Below are 26,577 nucleotides of genomic sequence, written 5' to 3' on the forward strand. Positions count from 1 at the left end.
GCTGCCAATCCATCACTAGCAGAGCCCCGCCCCGCCCCCTCTGTTCTGCTGGAGTTAAAGGGGCGGCGTCCGTCCCAAGCCAGGGGGAGAGGACCACGTTGTAGGCGGAGGGTACATCTCGCCCCACAACCATCCCGGGACCCGGGGCATTTTCCTTTCCCTCCCCACCCCCCCCCAGGATGGGGCCAAGGAAGGAAGAAATGAATTGCCGTGCCGATAAGCGACGCCCCCATGCTGGTCACCTGCCCCGTGGCGCAGTTCGGCCGCAGAGGCCCCCTCCCCAGCTTCTCGCCAGGGATAAGGGGGGCTGGGAGGGGGATGTCTCCTCCAGAAGGATTCAAGTAAATCGATCACAACTCCAGCATCCCCGTCCCCCCCAAATCCACTCTCCACCCCCCACATCCCGCCCCAATGCAGCAAACCAAACGGCTGCCTACGGGCTTTGTGTTTTGGTTTGTCACTTTTCCACACTCTGACATGGCGTGTCACGGGGAGACAGGAGAGGAGACTGGCAGAGGAAGGACCGGTGAGCCGAGCGGGCAGCCTGGCAAAGCGGGTCCCACGTCCAGCACGCGGGCCATCGGGCACGTCTGCGGCCCACTGGGAAGCAAGGGCCTGCAAGCGTTGTTCCCACCTAACGCTGAGCGGAAGAGCAGCACCGTTCCCATCCCACGTCAGGCTCTGTGGTGCTGGGCCGAGGACACCGTTGGTCACTGGTGTGGGTTCGCCGGTTGAAGTCTTGTGTGACCACGCTGGCTGACGGCACTTGCACGCCCCGCTCCTCTGGACGCTAGCTGGCTGGTCTTTCAGGGAGCGCACAAAGAAAGCTTTGGCCCACAAGGGGTGGGTTTGTCCTGTCAGCAAAGGCCCTTGAGTAAACCCGCCCGCAAGGAGCCAGCGCCCTGTGGAGACACCAGCGTCGGCCGGGAGCCCGCCAGCTGCTGTCCTTTACCCTGTAACTTTCCTCTCCGCGCCTCAGCCTCAAAGAGAAGAGAAGGCCTCCCACAGACGGACTCGCGGCCCTGCAAGCTTTTGCAAAGGTCCTTTCAGGGGGTGCCCCTTCTATAGGGCTCCATGCGCCTCTGGAAGCAGCAAATGATTAGACTCCGAACCGGGTCCGCTTGTCTCTCCCCGGCCAGTGCTGGGCTTGCCCTGCTGGGACGTCTCCTTTGCCTCGGAAAAAATAACTCTGGACGTAAACGTGGGTTTGGGATTTCTTGTCCTTTTTCGCTTTTCTTTATTTCTTTTGAAACCATCAAACAAAAGAAGAAAATCCTGCAATGGGGGCTCGAGAGCCCGGCGCCAGGCTGCTGGGGGGGCGGTACAGGGTGCTCTGCTGGTTGGGGGGGTTGACGGGCGTCTGGGGGGTTGGAGTCCTACTGACTTTGGGCCGGAAGAGGCTGCCTTGCTGGGTGCTGGTGCTGTTGGACAAGGGGCAGTGGTCGGGGTCGCCGGAATCGCTCTCCGTGTAGCTGTAGGCCTGGGCCCGGGAGATGCCCTTCTGCTGGCGCCGCCAGGAGTTGTAGTAGGTGGGGTCGCTGATGTAGTGGTTGACGAAGGAGTGGGCCTTCTGCTGGTTCTGATCCACTTCGTACTCGCTGTCGCTCCCCTGCAGAGACAGAGCCTGGGTTACTACAGGTCTGGCTGTGCCCGGCCGCAGCACTCAGCCGGCCCGACAAGCACATGCCCGCAAGGACATGGCACGAGCAGAAGGAGCTGAGGGGGCACCCGCCGGGCAGTGCCACCAGCAGCCCACTGGGCACTGGCCTTGTGAGAGGCAGCTTGGAAACCGTGACCCTACATGACATCACAGCCTGCACCACCGCACCCATCCTGCAGGCAGGGGAGGGGGTGGGCAGGTGGGCAGCAGTCCCTCCCTATGTATCCACGGAGCTCAGGGAACTGGGGTCTCCCATACACTGGTGTGAGTCCAGAGTGATTCCATGGAACAGCACTGGAGTAAGGGAGGGTCAGAATCGGGCCCTGGGGGAAGCTGGTGATAGAGCACGACCAGACCCAGCGCCCGTCCCGGCCTGGCGTCCCTTCCCCAGTGACCAGACCCAGCACCCGGCCCGGCCTGGCATCCCCTCCCTGACAACCAGACCCAGCGCCCGTCCCGGCCTGGCGTCCCTTCCCCAGTGACCAGACCCAGCACCCGGCCCGGCCTGGCATCCCCTCCCTGACAACCAGACCCAGCGCCCGTCCCGGCCTGGCGTCCCTTCCCCAGTGACCAGACCCAGCGCCTGTCCCGGCCTGGCATCTCCTCCCCGACAACCAGACCCAGACCCCATCCCGGCCTGGCGTTCCTTCCCCGATGACCAGTCCCAGCGCAAGCCCTGGCAGCGCTGACCCTCCGCGCCGTCTCTGGGAGCAGCCGGAGCTATTTTTGTCAGAGGGCACGGCGGGGAGGACGGGGGAAGAAGAAAGAGCTCAGGCAGAGGCTGGGTTGGCTCACGTCCCTCCTTTCAACTCGCCCTCTGCTTTCCATAATTGAATTCAGCTGCCCCCTTCCCCAAGGCACAATGGCCCCATTCACGAGGAAGCTCGGGCGGCCAGGAAAGCAATCAAGTGACAGCTTTCAGCGAGCTCAGCTCTTACAGCTCCTCAAAGACACTCACCCAGCGACAATGCAAAGGGGGGTTAACTTGGATTCGCCTCCACTTTGCAGGCAAAGGAAAGGCCAGGCAAAGCCCAGGCCTATGGGGCAGCTGGGGGGTTGCTGAAGAGCTGCAAAGTCCTGGGGAGCAGGAAGCCCTCAGCTGCCTGTTCCCCTCCACGGCTCTGAGACACACAAGCCTGCACCAGGCTCAGGTGATGGGAGCGGCCAGGGAATTCCCAGCTGTGCCACGGATGCCCGAGTAAGCGTCACTGCACCTGTTGGGGCCCCAGCTCTCCTGCAGGAATAATAACCCAGCCTTTGTCTTCTCTGCTCCGAGTGTGAGGCCCTCTCCGTGCGGGGCCACCCAGCGCGCGGCACAAGGGGGTCCTGATCTCCGGGGGCACCTGCAGGCGCTCCCGTCGTGGGGGTACACGGGCAGGCTTGGTGCTCACGCAGCGCCCGCGTCTCCACCCCCTCGGGCTCCCTCTGCCCCTTCCCAGCGCTCGGTCGCGCAGCTACAGCCCGCCAAGGCATAGGGAGGAAAGAGCCAGTCGGTCAGATTCCCACTCCCAGCGCTCCGGTAGCGTAAAGGAGCCTTGGTGCAAGGGAAAGGCCAAAGGGACCTTGATGTAAAAGAGAAGCAGGCGCTACGAGCCAGAGTGAGATCTCGGCTACACCCCCCATGTCCCCCCCAACTCAGCGCGGATTTGCCCGGCTGCCACTGACAGAAGGATCTGACCCATCATCTCTCCCCGCTGCTCCTGCGTGTACCCTGAGGCTCTGGTTAGTCCCTAGGCGCGCTCAGCACTCGCCACCCCCAAGCGAGGGTCCCGCAGGGCGGGAAGAACCAGTGCACCAGGGAGCTGAGTTAGGGTTACCATATTTAAAAAATAAAAAAAGAGGACACTCCACGGGCCCTGGCCCCGCCCCTTTCCCACCCCGGCCCCGCCCCAACTCTGCTCTTTCCCCGCCCCTTCCCCAAAGTCCCCGCCCTAACTCCCCCTCCTCCCTCCCAGCCACGCGAAAAGGGCTGCCCGAGCGCTACCGGCTTTACGGTTTGCCGGGCAGCCTCCAGACCCTGAGCCCCCGGCCGGCGCTTCCCCAGCGCAGCTGGAGCCTGGGAGGGGAAGCGCCCAGCTGGGGGCGCAGGGTCTGGAGGCTGCCCGGCAAACCATGAAGCCGGTAGCGCTCGGGCTTCGGGCAGCCCCTATGCCTCCGGACCCTGCGCCCCCGGCCGGGCACTTCTCCTCCCCGGCTCCAGCTGCTCTGCTCCTCCCCGAACTCAGACTTCGGCTCTGTTTAAGAGCCAAGCTGCCCGAGCCAGCGCTACCGGCTTCGGGCAGCCCCCTTGCCTCCGGACCCCAGCCGCCGGCCGGGCACTTCTCCTCCCCGGCTCCAGCTGCTCTGCTCCGGCGGCTGGGGTCCGGAGGCAAGGGGGCTGCCCGAAGCCGGTAGCGCTGGCTCGGGCAGCTTGGCTCTTAAACAGAGCCGAAGTCTGAGTCAGGGGAGGAGCAGAGCAGCCGCGGGAGAGGAAGTGCCCGGCCAGTATTTTTTCCGGACATGTTCGGCTTTTTGGCAATTCCCCCCGGACGGGGGTCTGATTGCCGAAAAGCCGGACATGTCCGGGAAAAAACGGACGTATGGTAACCCTAGCTGAGTGGCCCAGCTGAGACAGTGGCTGAAGTGGGATTAGCAGGCCCGGGTCCCCTGGCCCGCTGCTCAGCCCCACGTGGCCGGCGCGAGGTGCTGCATGACCGCTCCACAGCCCAGGGGCTAATGCGAGAGCTGAGCGACAGGCTCTGTTTTGGCCTCGCCGGCTCTCACAGTCTCCCAGATGGAGTGGGGATTCCAGGCAGCCATTTGAATCTCAGCCCCCAGGGCCACTGGAGGAGCTAGGGCCAGTCCCAGCACAGCTGCAGCATCTGCGCCTGGAAACGCATGGCCAGGAGAAACCGGGTTCTGTACTGGGGGGTCCTGGGGGAATACGTGGTTTCCTGGGGTCTCTCTCTAGCCCCATCCTGTTCCCAGGCGTGCCGCTGCAGAGGGTCTCCCTGAACCCTGGCCTGGACCCTCGGCCACTGCTCTACATGGCCCAAAGAGGGGGGGTCAGACGGGGACACAGGCTGCCCTGGGGTCCCAGAGCAGCTGTTCCCTTTGCAGGGAGCCGGGCTAAACACCCGGCAGCTCACGGCGTGCTCCAAGGCAGTGCAGGGTAGCCAGCTGGGGTGTGATACCGGCGTGGAGAGAGCCCGTGGCGAGGGCCTGTTTCCACTGTCCCTGGGTATATTCAGCTCAGATCCCAGCCTCCTGGATCTGTGCTCCCCCCCCACTGCGCTCCCCCCCCAGCTTCCCCCTCCGACACCAGGAAAGCCAGGGTCCCATTGTGCCCTGGCCATGCTGGTCGCTGCGGGGCAGCCTGCTAGGGGTCTGGCTGTCTGAGGGGCATGCTGGTGCATCGGGGACAGGGCAACGCCTCTGACCCCGCCCATGGGCTGTGCCAGCTGGGGAAGAACAAACAGTCCCGGGGGCACCTGCCAGGGGACAGGAATTTTGTGTCCGTCAGGCCCAGCTGAGATGCTAAACCACAACCCTGGGTGCTCAGGGGGTGACCCATGCCCGCAAACGGGGGGGGGGGGGGCATGCCCCACGGCGGGAACCCCGGGCAGCAATGGGGCTTCTAGCAGGAATCAGTCGGGGGTGGGGAACTGTATCGTTCCTCCCTTTCCCAGCATGCACTGGAACACACTCCTGTCCCCAATCCCCTTTACGGGGAGGGGGGAGGTGATGAGGACAAGGGGATGCAGCTGACAGAGGGGACAGGAATTGTGGGGGACGACAGGGGCAGCCAGCCTGAGGATCCCAGGCACGGTGCAGAGCGATTTTCCCGCCGGGGGGGCCAATGGCTGAATGGGGTGGGGAGGCCTGTCTGACCCCTGCCCCCCACCCCTTGTGCCGCAGCCGCCTCTCACCCTCCGGCCAGGCCCTGCCGTGAGCGCGTGCTGCCCCCCAGCCCTGCCGAGATGAGAGCCCCGGCCCCTGCGAGCCGCCCCTCACCTGGGAGTCCGAGATCTCCGAGGGCTTCTCTGTCAGGCTGCTGCTCTCGGCCGGGATGAGGTCGTTGTACTTGGTGACGTCCTCGTCGGAGTAATGCAGGCTCCCGGGGCTGGGCCGCGGCGGGGACCTCGGCAGGGACACGGAAGCTCTACGTTTCGTTCGGAAAGGGAGAACTCTGGCGCTGGAGCCAATCCCCCGGGTCCCGCTCGGGGAGACCAGCCACGGCCACCCCAGCAGGCCCCACCCGAGCCCACTGACACCCCCCCCCGGGTGCTAGCAGGGCTGCTCAGAGCATCGGCCGTGGGGCCGCACCCGAACCCTCCCCACTGCAGGCTGCTGGCCTGCCTGGGGCTGAGCCATTAACCAGCGGGGTCCCGGCGGCTCCGGCTTCCACTGCTTTCCTCTCCTGCCCTCTCCAATCTGAGAGCCGGCTTGGTGCTCGAAAGCAGGAGCTGGGCAGGACATGAGCAAGCGCCTACACCGACAGCTCTGCCAGCACCCCACACTCCTGCCCCGCAGCCTCGGGCTTCACCCCCCCAGCTCTGCCAGCACCCCACACTCCTGCCCCGCAGCCCCGGGCTCCCGCCCCCAGCTCTGCCAGTGCCCCTCAACCCTGACCCACAGCCCGCTAGCCTAGACCTGGGCTCCCCCTCCCCACAGCTCTGCCGGTGCCCCTCAACCCCGACCTGCAGCCCCCTGTTAGCCCAGCCCCGGGCTCCCCGCTCCCCACAGCTCTGCCGGTGCCCCTCAATCCCGACCCGCAGCCCCCTGCTATCCCAGCCCTGGGCTCCCCCCCTCCCCACAGCTCTGCTGGTGCCCCTCAATCCCGACCCACAGCCCCCTGCCAGCCCAGCCCCGGGCTCCCCCCTCCCCACAGCTCTGCCGGTGCCCCTCAATCCCGATCCGCAGCCCCGTTAGCCCAGCCCCAGGCTCCCCCTTCCCCACAGCTTTGCCGGTGCCCCTCAATCCCGACCCGCAGCCCCCTGCTAGCCCAGCCCCGGGCTCCCCGCTCCCCACAGCTCTGCCGGTGCCCCTCAATCCCGACCCGCAGCCCCCTGCTAGCCCAGCCCCGGGCTCCCCCCTCCCCACAGCTCTGCCGGTGCCCCTCAATCCCGACCCGCAGCCCCCTGCTAGCCCAGCCCCGGGCTCCCCGCTCCCCACAGCTCTGCCGGTGCCCCTCAATCCCGACCCGCAGCCCCCTGCTAGCCCAGCCCCGGGCTCCCCCCCTCCCCACAGCTCTGCCGGTGCCCCTCAATCCCAACTCCCAGCCCCCTGTTAGCCCAGCCCCAGGCTCCCCCCTCCCCCCAGCTCTGCCAGTGCCCCTCAATCCCGACCCGCAGCCCCCTGCTAGCCCAGCCCCGGGCTCCCCCCCTCCCCACAGCTCTGCCGGTGCCCCTCAATCCCGACCCCCAGCCCCGTTAGCCCAGCCCCGGGCTCCCCCTTCCCCACAGCTCTGCCAGTGCCCCTCAATCCCAACCCCCAGCTCTCTGCTATCCCAGCCCCGGGCTCCCCGCTCCCCACAGCTCTGCCGGTGCCCCTCAATCCCGACCCGCAGCCCCCTGCTAGCCCAGCCCCGGGCTCCCCCCTCCCCACAGCTCTGCCGGTGCCCCTCAATCCCGACCCCCAGCTCTCTGCTAGCCCAGCCCCGGGCTCCCCCCTCCCCACAGCTCTGCCGGTGCCCCTCAATCCCGACCCGCAGCCCCCTGCTAGCCCAGCCCCAGGCTCCCCCCTCCCCCCAGCTCTGCCAGTGCCCCTCAATCCCGACCCCCAGCTCTCTGCTATCCCAGCCCCGGGCTCCCCGCTCCCCACAGCTCTGCCAGTGCCCCGCAACCCTGACCCACCACCACGGACCGGTGTGCTGGTTGCAGATAGCTCCGGGAGCCGGGCGGGGGAACAGCCAAGCAATCCTGGGGGGTGCCTACGGGCTTTGCTTCGGCACAGCTGCTGTTCCAGTTCCCAGGTGCTTCAGAGCAATGCCAGCCCCAGCCCCGCTACAACAGTCATGGGTGGGGGGCGAGCAGCGGCAGCCCCACTGGAGCCGATGGCTTTAGGCGGAGAGCCCGATCCGGAGCCACATCCAACCCCTTTGTTGCTCCGGGCTCCACATCCCCACCCAGAACCACCTGTGGGGGCAGTTGGTGTCGGTGAGTGTCCGGCAGGTGCCAGCACACCAGTAACCCGGGCAGTGGGGTGCAGTGGGGGCGGGGGCCTGGCCCCAGATCTCTGGCTGGGCACACAGAGCCCTTAGCCCCACGGCCGGTACCTGGTGTAGATCCCGTTCTTCCTGCAGAAGGAGTTCTTGACGGAGAGGCGCCGGTTGTTGAGCTCCAAGGCAGGGAAGCTGCCCTCGTCCAGACTCACCATCTCCCCGTGGCTCAGCGCGTTCGCCTTGGAGTTGTTCCCTGTCGGAGCAGGAGGGGAGCCATCAGCTGGGGCAGCGCCCCGCCCCGGGGGGAACCCGCACATCACACACCCGGCTACGGGACCAGCTCAGACTCCTGGGCCGACCCTCCCGGACCTGCCTGCTCCCCGAGACAGGCCTGGAGACGAGCAATGGGATTTGGAGGGAGTTGATGGAGAAAGGGGGAGCAGGCAGGTGCACTGTAGCCAGGGGTTCCCCAGGCCAATGACCCCCCTCTCTCCCCAGATGCGTGGGCATAGGACACCCCCCAGCTCAGCCAGCGGGCACCACGCCCAGCACGCTCAGTGGCAATGAAGGGGTAGGGCAGCCTTCACCCGTCCCGTCTCATCACTCAGTCTGGTCTGCGCCAGCTTCGAACTGGGCTGGGAGGGCTCCGGGGGACGAGCTCACCCCCTCTCCAGCCAGCCCTCGTATCCCAGTGCGGTGCCATCCCGCCAGGGCTGAGGCGGCTCCGTGGGGCTCAAGGCCAGGGTGGTGCTCTTCACAGGTCCCCAGCGTGGCCAGGGGGCACGGGTTACGCAGAGCTCCCCGTGCCAGCCCAGCCGTCTGGGCAGCTGAAGGCATGAGGAGCGGACCGCATGGCTGGTGCTCCGCTGGGCGTCGGTCTCAGCTCAGCGTCTGGCCAGCCCTGCTCGTCACGCTGCGGGCATGGTAAAATCCCGCCCGGCATGCAATCTGTGAAGTGCCCAGGCCCTCGAGCAGACAGCGGGCTGACGGCATGCTGTGCCCAGCGATGGGGCAGCAGGCCCTGGGCAAATCAGGGCTGAGCATCAGGAGATCTGCGTCCCAGCTCTGCCAGCAGCTCACTGGGCAAATCACCACTCTGCTCGTGACTCGGTTTCCCCATCCCTAAAACGGGGGTACTGATGCTTTCTGATCTCCCCCAGGGGTTAACCCGTTAATGGCTATAAAGTGCTTTGAGATCCCTGAAGGGCAAGTGCTGGGTTTGGGCACAGGGTTCTGCTGCAAACAGCTGCACAAGCTGCCAGGCTCTAGTCCCTTGGGGCCCAACTGCCCCCTGCCTTCCAGCCGGTGTGGGCGTTTCCTGGGGCACAGCTGCCGTCGGACACTGGCACCGGTGGGGCGAACGGTGCGGCGGCATTTCACGCCCCTGATGTCCAGGTGGGAGCAATCACCCAGCAGCAGAGGGGCGGAGAATTGGGCCCCTTGGCTTCTAACTCCGGGCCCCACGAACCCAGGCACCAGCCCTAGAGGCTCTGGGTGTGACTCGCCCGCACTAGAAGCCAGGAGTCCAGGCTCCCAGCGCCAGGCGTCTTTCCCTTGCTCGGCTACACAAGTGTATTGACTCAGCAGGGCGGGCGGCATTAGCCCCACAATCTGAGCCCTTCATTTGGCTAAGAAAACAGAGCTGCATTTACTAATCCCGTGACCTTTCCTGCCGCTGGCAGCTCACAATGAGAGAAGCCGGTTGTTTGATCTGGAGCTCCCAGCGACATTAACACGGCCAGTGACGCGCTTTTCTAACCCGCGTCTGCCGGCAGGGCAGGGGCGGGATGGGCCTGTTGTGCTGGGGGGACGATTCTGGTGTCGCTCCCATCAGCAGAGCAGCTGGCGGGAAGTGGCAGAAGGCGGCAGGGTCTCACCCGCGAGCCAGGGCAGTGAAGGGAAAGGCTCCCACTGATCAGGCTGCTGGGTGGAGCCTTCGGGGAAGCTCCCAGCGCTGGGTGGCCGGGGCAGGCACCACGCCACGCCCAGGGACCCCAGGAGCACGGTGTGCACCCCGACGCTGGCTCCCCTGGGTTTGGAGTCACCGGCTGAGCCACGTTCTGCCCTAACACCAGTGTTAGGGGGTGCAGGGAGAGGCCTGGCCAGCAGTGACGTGAACCATAATAACTAGGGCAAAAGCTGAAGGAGATCCCTGGCCCTCCACCAGTGTATCCTGGCCCTCCACCAGTGTATCCAGGCACACCTCCAGCAGAGCGGCGCTGGTCTACCCCAGCCACGGGCCAGGCCCTCTGGCTCCACAGCCACGGGGGGTGCAAGCTGCAGACAGGGAAGGCGAAACGCCCTCGTCTCCCGTACCCAGGCACAGCTCCCGGGCTCCCAGTGTTGCACCTCTGTCTTTGAGACCAGGGCGGCTCAGAGCCAGCCCCCCTGGTTCCCAGCACCTTGTTCCCAGCCAGGTGAGTCTGGGGGCCGCTCCTCCCGCACCGCGGCCTCCGTGGCACCACATCCCCCTACGCCGGGCCGAGCAGCCCCTCTGGGCGTCAGCTCCTGCCCTGCCTGCAGGGGCGCTCACCTGAGTCTGATTTCTTGGCATACTTCTTGCTCTGCCCGCGGATGATGAGGACGAAGACCAGCAGGAGGATGAAGATGAGCCCGACCAAGGCGATGACCACCAGGAACCACCACTCCTCGTAGAAGGGGTTGGCTTTCTGGGCTGGAAGGCAGCCGTGGAGAGCAGGGTGTCACCCACCCACCCTGCCGGCTCACACCCTGGGGCCTGTCCTGGGCGCTGGCGGGGCTTGGAGCTTGTTTGTGTGTTGGGATGGGATCTGTCTCATCCCGGGGACCCTTCCTCTGCTCCTGGGGAACCCCAATAGACTTGCAAACAACGGACCTGCTTCAACTGGGGGGCTGCGATAGCGGGGGGCTGGGAGTGGGGGGCATTGGCAAAGCAAGGGGGAGAGTCCAGGGCTGGGTGAGCAGGGGGCTGTGGGTTGGGATTGAGGGGCCCTGGCAGAGCTGTGTGGAGAGCCCAGGGCTGGGCTGGCAGGGGCGATGGGTCGCGAGTGAGGGGCACCGGCAGTGTTTGTGGGGAGGGAAGGGGAATCACAGTACGGTGACTGCCAGGTGTCCTGGCCGTATCCGCCCATTTTCAGGCAGTGGAACGGAGCTGCCCAGAGCTTTCTTGTTTCCAAGAAAGCCGGTGCCTGTGCACATGGAGAGATCACCCCCTTCCCGGGAGGGGCTGCTCCAGTGCCCTTTAACTCAGCCCCCCACTCTCCAGCCCAGGCCCCTACTCCCAGCACGCTGACAGCACCTGCTGCCCCCCACCTCCTCTGCTGCTGGTTTCCCCAAGTGCCAGATCCCCTCCCCTCCTGGCCCCCCAGCCTGGGCTGCAGGGAGGGGGGTACATTAGGTGGGACAGGCCAGGAGAGCAGCCCAGGGCACGTCCCCCCCAGCCCCAGCACCTGAGACGGAAGGGGAGGGTGCACTGGGCGTCCCATAGCCATAGTCGTTGACGGCGATGACCCGGAAGTCGTAGCTGACCCCCTGCTTGAGGATGTCCATGCTGAAGGTGTAGGAGGTCACCTCCCTGGGGATGTCCTTGATGAGGATGTCCCACAGCCCCTCGTCTGGAAGAGAGGAGAGACGCCCAGCTCGGTTAGGGGACGGAGCAGCCTAGAGAGCAGGGGGTGGGTGCACGGGGAGGGCAGAGGGCAGCAAGTTCCCAGCCCCAAGCGATGGGTGCAAAGGTCCTGGCTGAATGGCACACACAGCATGGGGGTCTGGAGTCAGCACCGTGGGGCAGCCTGGGTCCCCTGAGCAATCCTTCCCCCTGCGCTCTGGGCGCCTGGCCCTCCTTCCCTCCCACGCTCTGTAAGGCTGGCCCTCCTTCCCCCCGCGCTCTGTGTGGCGAGGCGTCCCACAGCGCGCTGCCCCACTCCCCCACCTGCTGCTCTGTGTGCGTGTCTGTTGTGCGTGGCACCGGTGGGGTTACAAAAGCAGGGCTGCCCTGGCCGCGGTTCTGCCAGGCGAACGGGCTGGGGAACCCAGGTAGAACCCAGTAGAACCTGCCTGGCTTAACCCAGTTGGGTCCCGCACTGTGGAAAGGCCCCACGTGGGTTAGCATGGGTTACCTCAGCCTCCCTGGCTGGCGTCTGTCCACATCACCCACTGCAGCAACCTCTCAGGCCCTGGGGAGGTGCTTGGGGGTGCCCGTAGGGCCTGGTCCTGCCTGGGGCCCCAGGGACAGCCCAGGTGCCTTGCTAGGCCACCAGCCCACATTCTGCCCTGCAGGGATGGCAGCTGCGGGGCAGAGCTGGGCCCAGCGTTCCTGACAGGCCAATGGCGGGGGGGGGGGGAGCAATGCAGGGGGGTGGGGGAGCATATGGTACCTGAGGGCCGGGCCTCGATGACGTATCGGGTGATGGGCCCCTTGCCGGGATCCCCATTCGCCCAGTGGATCGTGATGGCTGAGCCGTACCGGGAGATGAAGGGTTCGCCCGGCGGTCCGGGGGCACCTGGGAAACCAGAGGAAAAGACGCAATCACGGGGAGAAAGAACACAACCTTCTTCTAACATCGCTGGGGGGGGGGGAGGGGCAGGCCTCTACCCAGCCCCCAGCCTGCCTCTCTCCTCAGCCCCCCATGGCTCCAACCCTGACTGCGCATCCAGCCTCCCACTGCATTTGCCCATGGGGCCCTTCGGGTAAGTCCTTCCCGCTGCAGAGATCTCCGCTCGTGGGAATCCTGGGGGGCCCTCCCCCCATCACAAAGCTCCCCCGCCCCCGAGAGGCAGCGTGAGCCTGCGCGGCAGCGCCGTACCTTCCCCCGGCCCCGTGGTGATATTGGCCTCGATCTCGGGCCCGTAGGCGAAGGTTTTGGCCCGGATCCGGAACCGGTACGTCACGCCCTCCGCCAGGTCCTTCACCTTCATCCACAGGGGGCTGTTCCCCTTCACGTCCACCGTCACGATCTTACTCACGCCTGGGGGGCAGAGGGCACGGACGTGGCATGCAGAAATCCTGGTGCCCACCCTCCCTTACAGTGCCAGGACCTGGCGTTGGGGAAGAGAACTGCAAGCCTGATGCTGAGTGTGGCCAAACCAACCCACAGGCCTGTGTGGAGGAGCGACTCCCTGCAGCACAAATCCGGAGTAGCCGGGCTGGCGTCTCTGCTCTGGGGACTGGATCCCAGATCTCTTGCACTATAGCACAGGCTGGCTCCGTTAACACACACCTACCTGGCCCAGCTAGTCCCGTATCCTGCCTCCAATACCCTGCTTTGCAGGGAGCACAGAATGACCCCCGCTAGCTGGCACAGCACGAGCAGGGAGAGCCTTCCTGACCCTGCGGGATCAACACATGCCCTGAAGCATGCCCTTTGCTTGGCAGAACCCCAGGCCCCTCTGTGCTGTGGGCGGCAAGCAGAGTTTGCAGGATCAAAGGACATCCTGCATGGCGCGGGTTCAAAGGAGAAGCCCCCCAGCCCTTGCTCCCTGGGGTCACTGCGGCCCTCCTCCCGAGCTCTCGCTTCACAGCACTTCCTCTGAACCCGACTCTCAGAAGCCCAGGTGGCAGCAGGGAACACTGAGCAGCCATTGTCCCCCCGGCCACCCCACCCGCGCTCTCCGCTGCCTTCTCAGGCTCTCTCCTGCCCGCTCTGCATGTCTCATCGGCCGCTCGGGGAGGAGGGGGGAGCCAACGCTCCCCCTCTTTTGTCTGTCGCTCTGGAACGTAACAGCTTGGGTACGGGAGCTGGTGTGGTGGCAGTGCTGGGCCGGGCTACATGGGGCACTGCAGGGCTGCAGAGAGACGGAGGAGGGAGGCGCTAGACCCCCTCTGAAGACGTGATGCAGGATCGTGAGAGCTGGCTGCACCGGGATGTTTTGATCCCGTGAAGATTGCACTGAAGATGCTCTTTGCTCAGTTTTGTTTTGGTTTGGTTTTTTTTTTCTGAATCCCTGAAACTTTTCACCAACAAAGGGACTTTGGCCAGAATTTCCATTTTGTTGAAAAAACCATTTTCACCATCAAAATGGCGGGAGAGAACGTGCCCCCTCTGCTCCCGCAGCGACGCTTCGGGTGCGCTCAGGACCGTGCGTCCTCGTGTATCTCCAAGCCCTTTGCACGGTGACCTACGGCACAAACCCAGGTGCCCTGCAGCCACCTCTGGGGAGGAACCCGGGAAAGGTTTTAAAGTGAAGAGCAGCAGAAGGGAACGGCACAAGCGGGAGTTGGGCCGGGACACTGTGATGTGTGGCAGGGGGCCACAAAGAGATTCGCGCCTATGCTGCTCAGCACATCCACCTGGCCTGGGGTAAATTTAATCCTTCCCCAGAAACAGATTTTCCTGCCTCCCGGGCTCCTTTACCAGCTCTGTTTCCCAGCCCCCCGGGGAGCGGAGGCCCCCGACCCCTCATCACACCTCCCCAGCGAATGGCCCTGCCCCACCTCCACCCCACCCCTGCCCGTTCAGCCCAGGGCCCTTACCGTCCACAGGCGTGCAGGGCTCATAGACCAGCCTGTACCCTTCCAGGATGCCGTTGGGCAGGAGAGGCGGCTCCCAGGAGACGTTCACCGAGGTGGTGGTCAGCTCGCTGAACCGGATGGTGCTGGGGGCGCTGGGGGCTGCGAGGAGAAAGCAGAGGGGCTTTGCAGACTTCCCCCGGGCGAGGGAGGAGAGGGACGTGGATCCCGTTGGCCCCCCTCGCTCCTCGGCCAACTCGTCCTGGGGTTTGCTGGGTGGGGCGGTTGGCGAGCGAGGCCGTGGGAAAGGGATGGATTCAGTCACACGCTGTCAGCATTAACGGGTGTGTGTCTGTGACCTGCCCAAATTCCCCCCCCCCCCTGCCCCAAGCAGGTGTGGGAAGCAGACAGGCAGTCCCTCGGAGCGGGGAGGACTATGTGAGTTTCTGTTCTGTGTTTGAAAGACTTTGTCCAAGTTTGGGTTACCAGGAGAGACACGCTGGACTGGGGCTGGGGCCTAGAGGGCCAGCATGCACTGGAGGACTCAGTAAACAGACCCTGGGAGGGGGTCACTTGAGGGACTTTTGGACCGAGTGAGTTCTTAAAGGGCCCTCAAGGGGCAGGGCATGATGGAGCGACCTTGGGCCATGAGGGGGCCCTCAGGAGGTGGCTGCCCGTGGTACAGCGAGTTAGCTGAGAACTCCAAACTCATCCCGCCAGTGCCAAGTCCCCAGTAACACCCGCCTTGCGGGGCTGGACTCTTCCAGGCCCCCCTCTTCCCACCGCAACTCCAGAAACGAGCGAGAGACACAAGCGCTCCAGACCCAATCGGAAACAACTGATCGGCCCTGCCAGGCCCCTCCGTGCCTCCCCAGTCTGCCGAGCTACGCACCCCCAGCGCATCTGGGCTGTGTCTCCTCCTGACACCAGCGCACCTTGCGCCTCTGGTTTCCCTGACGACAAGCTCCCTGCCAAGACACCTCGCACGTCTGAGTTATTTTGGGGAAATGCTACTTCCTGCCTTGACGCGACACCTCGTGGGCGGGCGAGGGGACAAAGGGGTTAATGCCCCCGTTCCCCTTTCGCCCGGGGGTCAGGAACGGTCAAGGAGAACGAGGCGTTGTTGCAGCGTGCTTGAAGCCCGCCCGGCAGAGCGTCTCTGGGACTTGGTCCCTGAGGCCCCCCACAAAGGCCGAGAGGGGGGGTGCCTGCCCCAGCGGGGAGCCCCGGAGCTACCTGGGCAGATCCAACACAAAGAACTGGGGTGATTATTTTCAGCCTCCTCCCTGGTGCTGTGCCGAGAACCCCAAGGCCGTGACGAGATGCTGGCTCTGATATCGCCCCTGCGGGTGAGGGGCTAGAACCCCAGGACCAGCTCCTGTGCAGGCATCAGCTGGTGGCAGTGGGGTAACGTGGCCGGACACGGCAGCGGATCCGGCCCGGTTCCCCCCCGTTGCCCCCATGCTGGCTCCGTACCTGGAGCACTTGGACGCACGGGCTGGTTTATTTCTCGGATGGGAAGGGAGGGCGCCGGGGACTTCAGCAGCCAGGCATCCCCGCAGCATTGCTAACTGCAGAGCCCCGCCCCCACCTGGCTTCCATCCCAGCCTGGGGCCAAAAGTGGGACGAGTCTGTCAGGTCTCAACCTAGAACCACCAAGCAGGAGCACAACTCCTGGCCAGCCTCTGCTCAGGACAGGCCCAGAACACAGAGGGATGTGGTGGCAGCACACAGGGCTTGGCAGAGTTGGGCAGCGGGAGCCCAGGGCTGGGATAAGGCGGGGCAGGGTGGGCTGCAGGTCGGGATGGAGCACGTGGGCCGCTGTGCGATCCCTCCTGATTCGCGGCCCCATGAGTGAGAGGAGGATGGAGCCCACCTGCCTGCTGCGTCCTGCCCCTGACGGGGGCGCTGCGAGGCCCGTCCCCGGCGGCGTTGAAGGCCGAGACGGTGATCAGGTACGAGGTGTATCCCGTGAGGTTCTTCAGCTTGGCCCCATTCTCGGGCAGGAAGAGCGTCTTCACCCGCTCCGTGCCATTCTGGCGCTGGGCCTCCCAGAAATAGATCTGCGGGGGGACGGGGAAGACGGGAGCCGGGGTAAGGCCAGGCCCAGTGCTGGCAGGGGACCGACATAGCTGCTAGTCCCGCTGATCCCCAGGCACTCCCCTTCACAGCCTGCTCCCGGTGCTGACCACCCTGGGCTGGGGCTCCCAGCTCCCCACGCGCAGGCTGAGCTTTCCCCAGATCCAGCCTGCCTGGCTTCTCCTTCTGCAGAGCGCACCGGGAAACGGACCCGCTGTGGCCCCTTGGTGGAGCGACCGGGGCGGTGACTGCTCTGTGGTGGAGGAGACGTAGGGCCGTTTATAGTTAAGGTCCCCTGACCCACAAGAAAGACCCCTGCCCCATCTTTCAGTGGGACACGTTCAGACACGCTCCAGAAAGAGGAAAGCTCCTGGGCCTCGCTTACCCTATAGCGGTGTAGCCAGGCCGGTGCCCTCTCCTGGGGCTGGTCCAAACAGGAAACGCACCCGCTTGGCACAGGGAAGGGGCAGGGGAGTTCAACCAATTTCTCAAAACCTCCGTGAGGGGATATCGGCTGCAGGTCAAAAGCGGCTTTTCTGGGTTTAACTTAAACGCCTCCTGATCAGTTTCAGGCAAACACCACAAAGCGAAGCGAGTGTGTCCACATGGGGCTTGCACCGGTTTCATTAAGTCCCATTGTCAGCCCCTCGACGATAAAGGCCTGCAGTGTCTGGTCTGGACAATCCCAGGTTCCAGAACCAGCAAAGCTCCAGAGGCGTCTCCATTCCAGAAGCCCCTCGCAGCCCCTCTGGGATCCAAAGGGAGGCCGGGAGCACAGAAGACGCACACACGTCATAGAATATAGAATATCAGGGTTGAAAGGGACCTCAGGAGGTCATCTAGTCCAACCCCCTGCTCAAAGCAGGACCAATCCCCAGACAGATTTTTACCCCAGTTCCCTAAATGGCACCCTCAAGGATTGAACTCACAACCCTGGGTTTAGCAGGCCAATGCTCAAACCACTGAGCTATCCCGTCTCTGGCTCTGAGTCGGAGAAGGGGCTTTCCTGCATCCAGAGGAAAGGGGGGAGCAGGACGTGCCGGCTCCAGGCCACGCTGGATGGAAAATGTGACCCACATCCCTTGGCTGAGCCCAGAGACTCAAACGCGGGCTGAGGTCACCCTTGAGCGGTGCCCAAATATCCAGGGAGAGGCTGTACGGTCCCAGCCATCCTGCCCCGGCCCCGCTTCCCTGAGAGCTGCAAAGTCGCTGCCCAGAACCGGGCCTCCGCAGCACACCCCATGGCCTGGGCATGCACCCGTTCTGCCCCTGCCCGCTGACCCAGTATCCCGCAGCGGTGCACCCCCACCACGCCACGCTCAGGGGCAGGCCAACCCTGGCCCGATGGGGGATGCAATAGGGTGGCCGGCCAAGCTGCAAGCTCCCCCCCCCCCCCCCCCCCCCCCCCCCCCCCCCGGGCTGCGGGGCAAAGAAGTCCGGCCCGTGCGGACATGCCAGTTCCGCCCCCCACCCCGAATCCCAGCTATGCCCTGCTGCAGGGAGTGCCCAGACCCCTGAGAGGGCCGGGAGAAAAGGACCGGTGCGGGATTGGAAGTGACACCGCGCCACCTGCTGAGCACACCGGGAACTGCGCTCAGCTGTGACGATTCCTTGGGGGGGTGGGGTGTGTGTGTGTGTGTGTCTGCTGCCATGTAGCTCAGGCTAACCATGCCCACGGCCTCAGAGCTGGCCGGGATGCAGCTGCATCCCCCATTCCCATTCCCTTGCAATCCCGATGCCACTGACTGCTGGGCATCAGCCCTCCTGGCTCCGATGGCCTCGAATCAAACAGGTTCCCTGTGCCTTGTATTCCTGGAACGCCTTCTACCCAAGCATCTCCCAGCACCGACCAGTTCAACTCAGTCTCTCCTTCACACATCCGGCTCAGTGATCCTGGCCCCGTTGGCATCAGAGGGAAACTGAGGCACGGCTGGTGTTGAGAGGGAAGCCAATGGGAGCTCTGGGTGCCCAGCTCCCCGCAGCGACGTGCCCCTCTGGGCGCTGTGCCGATCGTAACAGCCAGCGGGAGATGGGGGGGCCAGTACCTTATAGCCCTGGATGTCGCCGTTCTGCGCCTCCAGGGGCGGCGGCTCCCACGTGACATCCAGCTGGGTGGCCGTGGCGGTCTGAACGGCCACGTTCTGCGGCGGGGCAGTGGGCACTACAGAAGGAGAGCGAGCTGGGGTGAGAGCGCCCGAGCCCCCCGGCACTCCCGTCCCCCGGCATGGCGGCTGGGGTACGGCGGGAGAGGGGGACGGCCCCTCTTCCATCTGATCGCACCCTCTCCCTGCGGACACCGGGGGTCTCTCCTGCAGCCGCTGTGCTGCCATCCATCAGACAGCGTTGTGCTGCTGGCTGGCAGCTGGGGAGCAGGGCAGGCCGTGGGCACAGGCTGGGTCATTGCGGGGAAGCGCAGCCCCGGCTGCTACCCCTCTGAGAGAGGCTCCCTTCGCTCAGCTGGGCAGGGCCCGTGAATTCCCTGGTGAGCGCCGGACGCAGCCCAGGGACGGGGCGGCCCTTAGCGACCAACGGGGGAGCTCGAAGCCTGCCCGGATGCAGAGATGCCCGCGCAGCCCTGACTCACCCGCCTCGCCTACGAAGACCTCCTGGGGGGGGCTGGAGGGCCCCTCGCCCGCGGCGTTGTACACACTCATGCGGATCTCGTAGCGCCTGTGCTTGCTCAGATCTGCAGGGGGTGAGAGGAGGGGAAGTGGGTGCCAGGGAGAGCCGGGCAGGGGCCCATCCACAGGGCCAGGAGTACTCCCTCCCATTAACCTTTTCCCTGCCCCCTCAGGGCTAGGCCGGGCGGTGGGGATGTCCTGTCCTGCTGTGATACCCCAGCCGCAGGGGGCAGCTCTGCCGGTACGTCTTCCCCCCCCCCCCCAGGTACGATGGGGAGCAGTGAAGTGACTAACGGTCGCCCGTCGGTGGAGTGCGGAGGGGGCCCGTAGGTGGTCGCTGGAATGCGGGGGGGGGGGGGGGGAGTCAGGAGGGGAGCGACACGCAGACAGACAGAGACGAGCCCCGAAGCAGAGAGCGGAGACTTACTGTCCAGTTGGTGGTGCGTGAGGCCGGCTCCGGTCAGGTTCCGCACGGCGTACCCTGCTGCGGGCGTTGAGAGGGAGCGCAGGGGAGAGCGGTCAGTGGGGTTAGTCACACACAGACAGAACAAGCAGGGCGGATGCCCCGCGGAGCATGGAGCGGCGGGACGGCTGCCAGGGCTAGCGCAGGGGGCAGCATTGGTTAGCGGGCAGGGGGAAGAAACCTTCACTGCTGCCACCGGGGGTACAGAGGAGCCGGAGCTGGGGAGTGCCCGGGAGTGACAGGAGCTGGTTGTGCCCTGCTGTGTGAGTACGCCCCTGGGACTGCCCGCACACGGCTTCCTGCCTCCCTGGCCCCGGCATGCCCAGTCTCTGCCCCTCAGCCTCAGCTCCTCTGGCATTGGCAGTAGCCCAGCTGGCAGTGCCAGGCTGCCTGCTGCCCACCTAGCACTGGGTGACCTCTGCCCTACCATCTCACTCCCCTTCTCCACTCCCAGGGCATGGGCTGCAGCCCTCCCCAGCGGTGCTGCTCCTCTGCGTAGCAGCGTGGGCATTAACCGGTGCCAGCAGGGAGCGCGCAGCACAGTGCCAGGGTCGGCGCCATGATCAGAGATGACTGACAGGCCTCAGCACTGCAACCCTGGGACTTGGGGGCTGGGGCTCCTCTCAGGGGGGCTTTAGCATAAGTCTGGGGAGAACCTCAGCCCCTGGCCAACTCCCCTGGCCCCAGCCTGCCCCGGGCCCCTGGCCCCCGGTTAAGCGTACAAGAGACTTCGCAAACAGGGAAAAGGGAAAAAAATCACCAGGTCAAGTTTCAGGCTCTCCCCAGCTAACCAACGTCCTTCTCAAGCCGTGAGCTGCCCTGATTGCTCCTGACCTCACAGCCCTCTCCAGGTCCCCCCGCCCAGCAGAGAGCAGACCCTCCCCCCCTGGCATCAGCACTCACACCACCAGCCATGGCACCCCCCCGAGGCACAGGGCTCAGCCCTGGAGGGTGACGCTGCCCCGAGCCCCGTGGGACACGCCAGCGCAGGACAGCTCGTGGGGCTCGGCTTGGTGCGCAGGAGGCTCTGGGGCCAGCCGGCTGGTGTTCACACGCAGAGCGCTCGGGGGGGCTGCGAGGCAGGGCTGGGGTGGGGCTGGGCGTCACGGAGAGCCCCATGGGCCAGGGCGAGAGGAATCCCCCCACGATGTCCCCTCCCCACCCGTCTGCGTTCCCAGGGGACGCTGTTCCTGCCCCCCGCCCCCCGCAGGAGCCGAATAAGGGCACTCACGGGTGAGCTCCATCCACTTGGCGCCGGGGCTGCTGACGCTGCGCGTGGTGAAGCCGCGCAGCCCGTCGTAGACCAGCTCGCGGTAGCGGATCCGGAACCCCAGCAGGATCCCATTGATCTTGTCCTCGTTGGGGGGCTGCATGGGGGGGACAGGAGCCAAGAGGCGGGTGCAGTCAGGGAGACGGTGCCTTTCATATAGATGTGCACGGCACTGCCCACTCCCGGAGCCTGCGCTGCCCTCACCCCTCTGTGGGATTTCCTCCTTCACTCGCTGCCCCCCGCTGCGACGTGCTGCAAGGAGGCTCCCTACAACCAGGGTGGGCCCCGGAGTCCCTGCAGAGCCCAGCCCTGGGGTGAGGAGGGATCAATCCTGAGAGGTGCAAGGTACCTTCGCAGCGCTTCCAGCCCCTGCAGGCCCCCAGAGCCCAGAGCCCACTGGGGAGCAGCAGTACCCACTGGGGCCAGCCTGCTTCCGGCCCCTCTCTGTGGCAGGCACTCAGCGCCCCGGATGCTGGGGTCCTACTCGACCAAGAGCGGCGTGCGGGAGCTCTGGAGCGGATGCAGCGCCGGGCGGCACAGCCGCAGGGTGGCGGTGAGCCAGTGGGGCCCTGCCCAGAGAGAGCAGTGCGGACAGGAACAGAGGGCAAGGGGATCTGCAGTGCCGAGGGGACACGGCTCCCAGGCCCTCCCGGGAGTCAAGCCGCTGTCTTACAGAGCCAGGCGGGGGCAGCGCGGTGCCGCACGGTACCTGCCAGCGGATCAGGATGGAGGTGGTGGTGTGAGGCGTCACCGAGAGGATGGTGGGGGCTTCCTCTGGGGCTGAGGACAGAAGAAACACAGGTGAGATGCTGAGAGGCACGAGGGTCCCTGGCTCCAGACTCCGGCTCCCTTCCTGCGCAGCTCAGGGGGTTGGAGCCTTCCACATGGTCGCTGGTTCGAATCCCCGCCACTGCTGGGAGGGGTGAGCCGATGGGCCCACGTGACCAACCCCCGCCTTGCCCCAAAGAGCGCCAGCTGGCCCCCTGGCCGAGCACTGGACGGGCCCCCTCGCTCCGCAGACAAGGCTCTGGCCTGGAGCGCGCTGGGAGCCGTGACCCAGCGTGGGCTGCACCCTGCCACTGAAGAGACGAGGCCAGCTCCGGTGGCCTTCAGCCTCCATTTGCCGCGTCTCCCATGCCTTCCCGGTGCCGGGGCTGAGCCTGGCTAGCAATGGGGCACCAGCCCAGGCCCGCGGGGAAGGGGGACTGACCGGCCTGCAGGGTGGTGAGTGACTCCGACTCCTGGCTGTATTCGCTGTCCCCGATGTCGTTGGTCGCCTTGACGCGGAACTTGTAGGAGGTGAAGGGCTTCAACCTGGGCCGGGAGGGGAAGGGGAAGGGCGTGAGGCACCGGGTCCGGGGTATGAAATGGCGCAGCGTTGCTTTGGCCAGGGCGTGGGGGAATGAGATCGCCCAAGGAGCGTCACAAAGCCATTCTCCTCGTTTCAGGTGGGGAAACTGAGGCACAGAGCGGTGCCTAAGGTCGGTGGCAGAGCCGGGAATAAAAGCCAGACCTCCTGACTCCCAGCCCAGTGCCCCCACGCCACGCTGCCTCTCGCCTGCCTCATCCCATCACAGACCCTACCAGGCCTTGCCCGGTTCGAAGGCCCCACCTCACCTGTCCACAACGAAGGAGGTGGCATTGTGGCTGACGGAGGCGGAGTGCAGTGTCCACTCGCCAGCCGGCAGCTCGCGGGTCTGCACGGTGTAGTACCGGACCGGGGAGAAGCCGTCGCTGCCTGGCTCCCAGCACAGCAGCACACTGCGGGCCTTCACGTCCTCCTGCTGCACCACGGGCTTGCTGGGGGGCTGCGGGCGGTCTGAGGAGGAGGAGAGGGGCGTGAGGGCTTGGCCCCATCCCCCCTCGGGCAGGGCCTGAGTTCCACGCCCGTGGCTGGCTCGGAGCAGTGCCCGCCCCTGCCCCCCAGCCCCGGCACGGTTACCTCTCTTCTCGGTGGTCACCACCAGCGCTTCGGCCGCCTCGCCCCAGCCTTTGCGGGTCTGCGCCGTGATGCGGAAGAGGTAGGTCGACTCCGGCTGCAGGCCGGCGGCCGTGTACTGGCGGGCGCTGGGGTTGAGCACCTCCACGGTGGCGGCGTTGGCGCTGGTGGTGTTCAGGCGGTGGGTGATCTGGTACGCTGCGGAGAAGGGGGACGGAGGCGGTCAGCAAGCGCCGGGGCAAGGGGGCAGAAAGGCTGCTCCAGGAGATGCGGGATGGAGCCAGGACTGGCCGGGGGGACGCCTGGGCCCAGCTCCCCGCACAGGGTCTGGCCCTAGGGCCTGCCCGGGAGGTGACCCCAGCCGGGGGCTGGCTCCACTGCCTCAGGCTGGGTGAGATGTTCGCAACTGGCCCTTCGGGGCTCACTGTCCATGTCTCCCCCCAGCGGGAAGATGGCGCCCGTGCCTAGCCCATCTCGGTGCCAGCAGGGCTGGGCTCGGGCCAGCGAGAAGGGGAGGGAATAGGGCTCGCCAGCTCTGTGGTTTATCAGGGGAGCAGCTTGGGTGCATCCAGGGACCGAGGCTGCTGGCTCCTGGAGTAGCTGGTACAGCAGCTGCCATTCCCCCAGCGAGACCATGCCATGCAGAGCACTGGTGGGCCCCCAGCACGTCCCTCCCCCCGCAGGGCTCAGCTCAGCTCCATCCCCCGGCCCCAGCCCTGTCGCTCACACACACAGCTGCACAAAGCGACGTCACACCCTCCCGCTGTCGAGCATCCCTAGCGCGGCCCCCGTCCCGGGGCCGTTACCCGCACGCCAGGGCGCTCGGAGAAGCGCTTACCTAGAATGATGCCGTTAGGCGCGGCTGGAGGCTGCCAGATCAGCCGGACTGAGGTGGTCCTCACTTCTGGGAAGAGGATGCCCACCGGGGGCCCGGGCACTGGGGCAGGACGAGAGCAGAGGGCGCGCTGGGTGACGGGCAAAGAGGCTCAGAGCCCTTGGCCGGAGCAAATGGGGAACGGAGCCCGTCCCAGCCCAGCGGTGGGGGAGCCCGCTGGCCAAACCCCGACGCTAGCAGCCGCTGGGCCTCCATCGCACAACTCTTCAGGGTGCACCTGGGTGCAAACGCCCCACAGGGCACCCAGGGCGACAGGGGAACGGTGCTTCCCTCCTTCGGGAGCCGTCCCGCTGAAAACTGCCCACGCCCCGTCTCCGACTGACGGAGCAGAAAGACTCCCACACGCACACGCATGGACTTAGGGACAGAGACACCCCCCCTTAGAGAGAAACACCGCCCCTCCCTCCACACCCTTAAGGACACCCTCCCCACACCCACCACCACGCACCCTGTTAGGGACCCCCCCATCCATACACACCCCCTTAGGGGCATGCACATCCCCTCCTCAGCATTCCCCGGGGACACACGAGCACAAATACACACACGCGTGCATGGGGGCACCCCCCCCCGGGGCCCAGATACACACTCAGGAATGCTCTCTCCTGCCCTGTTACGTCCCCTCGTTGTATTTCTAGGGCTGGCACCACCACCCCTGTCTGCCGGAGCCCTCCAAGGACGGGCAGACAGAAGGGGAGGCTGTCTGCACGGAGCGTAGCGAGAGCCAACCAGACGCCGTTTTCTCCCCATCCCAGCGTGACGGGGGCACAGACTGGCCCTCGTTTCTGTCTGGCCTCACCCCGTGTGTCACCCGCCGCGAGGGCCCCCCGGTCCAAGCACCCCCGTCAGCGGGAATGGGCGGGGGAGGAGCGGCGCCTACCGTCGTCCAGAGTCCTCTCCAGGATGGGCGGGGAGCTGGGCGCGCCGTCTCCGATCCGGGTGAAGGCCAGCACACGGATCTCGTACAGCACGTACTTGCCCAGGCCCGCGAGCTGGGCGCTGCGGGAGGCGTTCCCCTCCGCCGGCCAGAACCGGGCCCGCGCGTCCGAGTCCTTCTCCTTGTACACGACCTGGAACAACCCACGTGAAACCCACAGAGCCACCCCGGGGCTGCCCTGCCCTGCCATGCCAGCCGAGCCCACTTCCCAGGCTGAATGGGGCCCGGGCACACGACGGCCTCTCAGTTTACAGCCCCATCTAGGTCACCAGGGGACACCTGCTCTGGCCCCACGTGAGAGTGCCACGCCGCACGCAGGGCAGCCTCTCCCCAAGGAACTGCCACGGCAGGAGCATCCACAGGCATGTTTCAGGGAGCCCAAGAGTGGAATAGCCACGGGCCACAGGACTGGGGGAATAGGGGGCTGTGGGTTGGGATTGAGGGGCAGGGGCAGAGCTGGTGGTGGAGAGCCCAGGGCTGGCATAGCAGGGGGGTTGTGGATTGGGATTGAGGGGCAGAGCTGGTGGGGAGGAGCCCAGGGCTGCGTCGCAGGGGGCTGTGGGTGGGGCTGAGGGACAGAGCTGGTGGGGGGGAGCCCAGGGCTGGCATAGCAGGGGGGTTGTGGATCGGGATTGAGGGACACAGCTGGTGGGGGGAGCCCAGGGCTGGCATAGCAGGGGGGTTGTGGATTGGGATTGAGGGGCAGAGCTGCTGGGGGGAGCCCAGGGCTGCGTCGCAGGGGGCTGTGGGTGGGGCTGAGGGACAGAGCTGGTGGTGGGGAGCCCAGGGCTGGCATAGCAGGGGGGTTGTGGATCGGGATTGAGGGGCAGGGGCAGAGCTGGTGGGGGGAGCCCAGGGCTGCGTCGCAGGGGGCTGTGGGTGGGGCTGAGGGACACAGCTGGTGGTGGGGAGCCCAGGGCTGGCATAGCAGGTGGGTTGTGGATCGGGATTGAGGGGCAGAGCTGGTGGGGAGGAGCCCAGGGCTGGCATAGCAGGGGGGTTGTGGATCGGGATTGAGGGACACAGCTGGTGGTGGGGAGCCCAGGGCTGGCATAGCAGGTGGGTTGTGGATCGGGATTGAGGGACACAGCTGGTGGTGGGGAGCTCAGGGCTGGCATAGCAGGGGGGTTGTGGATCGGGATTGAGGGACACAGCTGGTGGTGGGGAGCCCAGGGCTGGCATAGCAGGTGGGTTGTGGATCGGGATTGAGGGACACAGCTGGTGGGGAGGAGCCCAGGGCTGCGTCACAGGGGGCTGTGGGTGGGGTTGAGGGGCACCAGCCCAGCTATTCAGAGAGGGCGGCTGGGTCCGAACAAGGGATCACACAGGATGACACCCACCTTGTAGCCCAGGATGAGCCCGTTGCGATCCGCCTCAGGGATCTCGTTCCATCGGACCAGCATGCTGCTGGAGGTGGTGGCCAGCGCGGACACGTTGGTGGGGCCGGACGAGGGGACTGGCGAGGGGAGAAGAAAGGGAGGTCAGAAGCCGGCCCGGCTGCTCCCCGTGGCAGTGGGGCTTGGAGGGGCTGTGGGGCCGGGCAGGGCACACCCAGGCAGGGGGCAGTGGGCAGCCGGGCATAGGACACGGCGGGGGCGGTGGGAGGTACCTGACTCCCTGGTACGCCCCAGCACGACGTGGCTCCAGGGCCCGGCCCCGATGGCGTTGAAGGCCTGCACCTGCACGCGGTACTCCGTCCACTCCTCCAGGTCCTCGATGGTGTATTCCCGCTCCACCCGGTCGTGGATCACGTGCGCCACCGTCCTGTCCCGCCCGTCCGCCCGAGTGTACCGCAGCCTGTAGCCCACCGACTCCGGGTTCCCGTTGTACTCCAGCTCCGGGAGCGGCTGGGGAGGGGGAGACGCTCAGCACCAGCCCCCTACCCGCTAACAAACGTACCCTCCCCCACACCCAGCACAGCCCCGGCTAACCCACGTACCCTCCCCCACACCCAGCACAGCCCCCGCTAACCCATGTACCCTCCCCCACACCCAGCACAGCCCCCGCTAACCCACGTACCTTCCCCAACCTAACTGCTCCCCCCATACCCTACACAGCCCCCAACTAATCTGTACAAACCTCGCCTCCCTTCTGGACTCCTCACACAGCCCCCCATTCATCCATGTTCACCCCCTCACCAAACCCAG

The 26,577-nt window shown here is 65.9% G+C and overlaps 1 protein-coding gene across 1 annotated transcript in view; it reads right to left on the reverse strand.

Moving 5' to 3' along the window:
- Nucleotides 1-1,255: 1,255 nt before the first annotated feature.
- SDK2 (sidekick cell adhesion molecule 2) overlaps nucleotides 1,256-26,577 on the reverse strand; it is a 162,660-nt gene continuing 137,338 nt past the window's right edge. The window contains 21 exon segments of the mRNA XM_065415586.1: nucleotides 1,256-1,609; nucleotides 5,654-5,801; nucleotides 7,917-8,193; nucleotides 10,336-10,476; nucleotides 11,231-11,395; nucleotides 12,158-12,283; nucleotides 12,587-12,748; nucleotides 14,254-14,391; nucleotides 16,106-16,292; nucleotides 18,354-18,469; nucleotides 18,893-18,994; nucleotides 19,357-19,413; nucleotides 20,624-20,759; nucleotides 21,372-21,442; nucleotides 21,873-21,976; nucleotides 22,280-22,481; nucleotides 22,605-22,799; nucleotides 23,440-23,538; nucleotides 24,374-24,563; nucleotides 25,771-25,886; nucleotides 26,040-26,277. Coding sequence (XP_065271658.1) covers nucleotides 1,256-1,609; nucleotides 5,654-5,801; nucleotides 7,917-8,193; nucleotides 10,336-10,476; nucleotides 11,231-11,395; nucleotides 12,158-12,283; nucleotides 12,587-12,748; nucleotides 14,254-14,391; nucleotides 16,106-16,292; nucleotides 18,354-18,469; nucleotides 18,893-18,994; nucleotides 19,357-19,413; nucleotides 20,624-20,759; nucleotides 21,372-21,442; nucleotides 21,873-21,976; nucleotides 22,280-22,481; nucleotides 22,605-22,799; nucleotides 23,440-23,538; nucleotides 24,374-24,563; nucleotides 25,771-25,886; nucleotides 26,040-26,277 — 3,324 coding nt within the window.

Source organism: Emys orbicularis, chromosome 13 (genome assembly GCF_028017835.1).
Source record: "Emys orbicularis isolate rEmyOrb1 chromosome 13, rEmyOrb1.hap1, whole genome shotgun sequence".
NCBI lineage: Eukaryota > Metazoa > Chordata > Testudines > Emydidae > Emys > Emys orbicularis.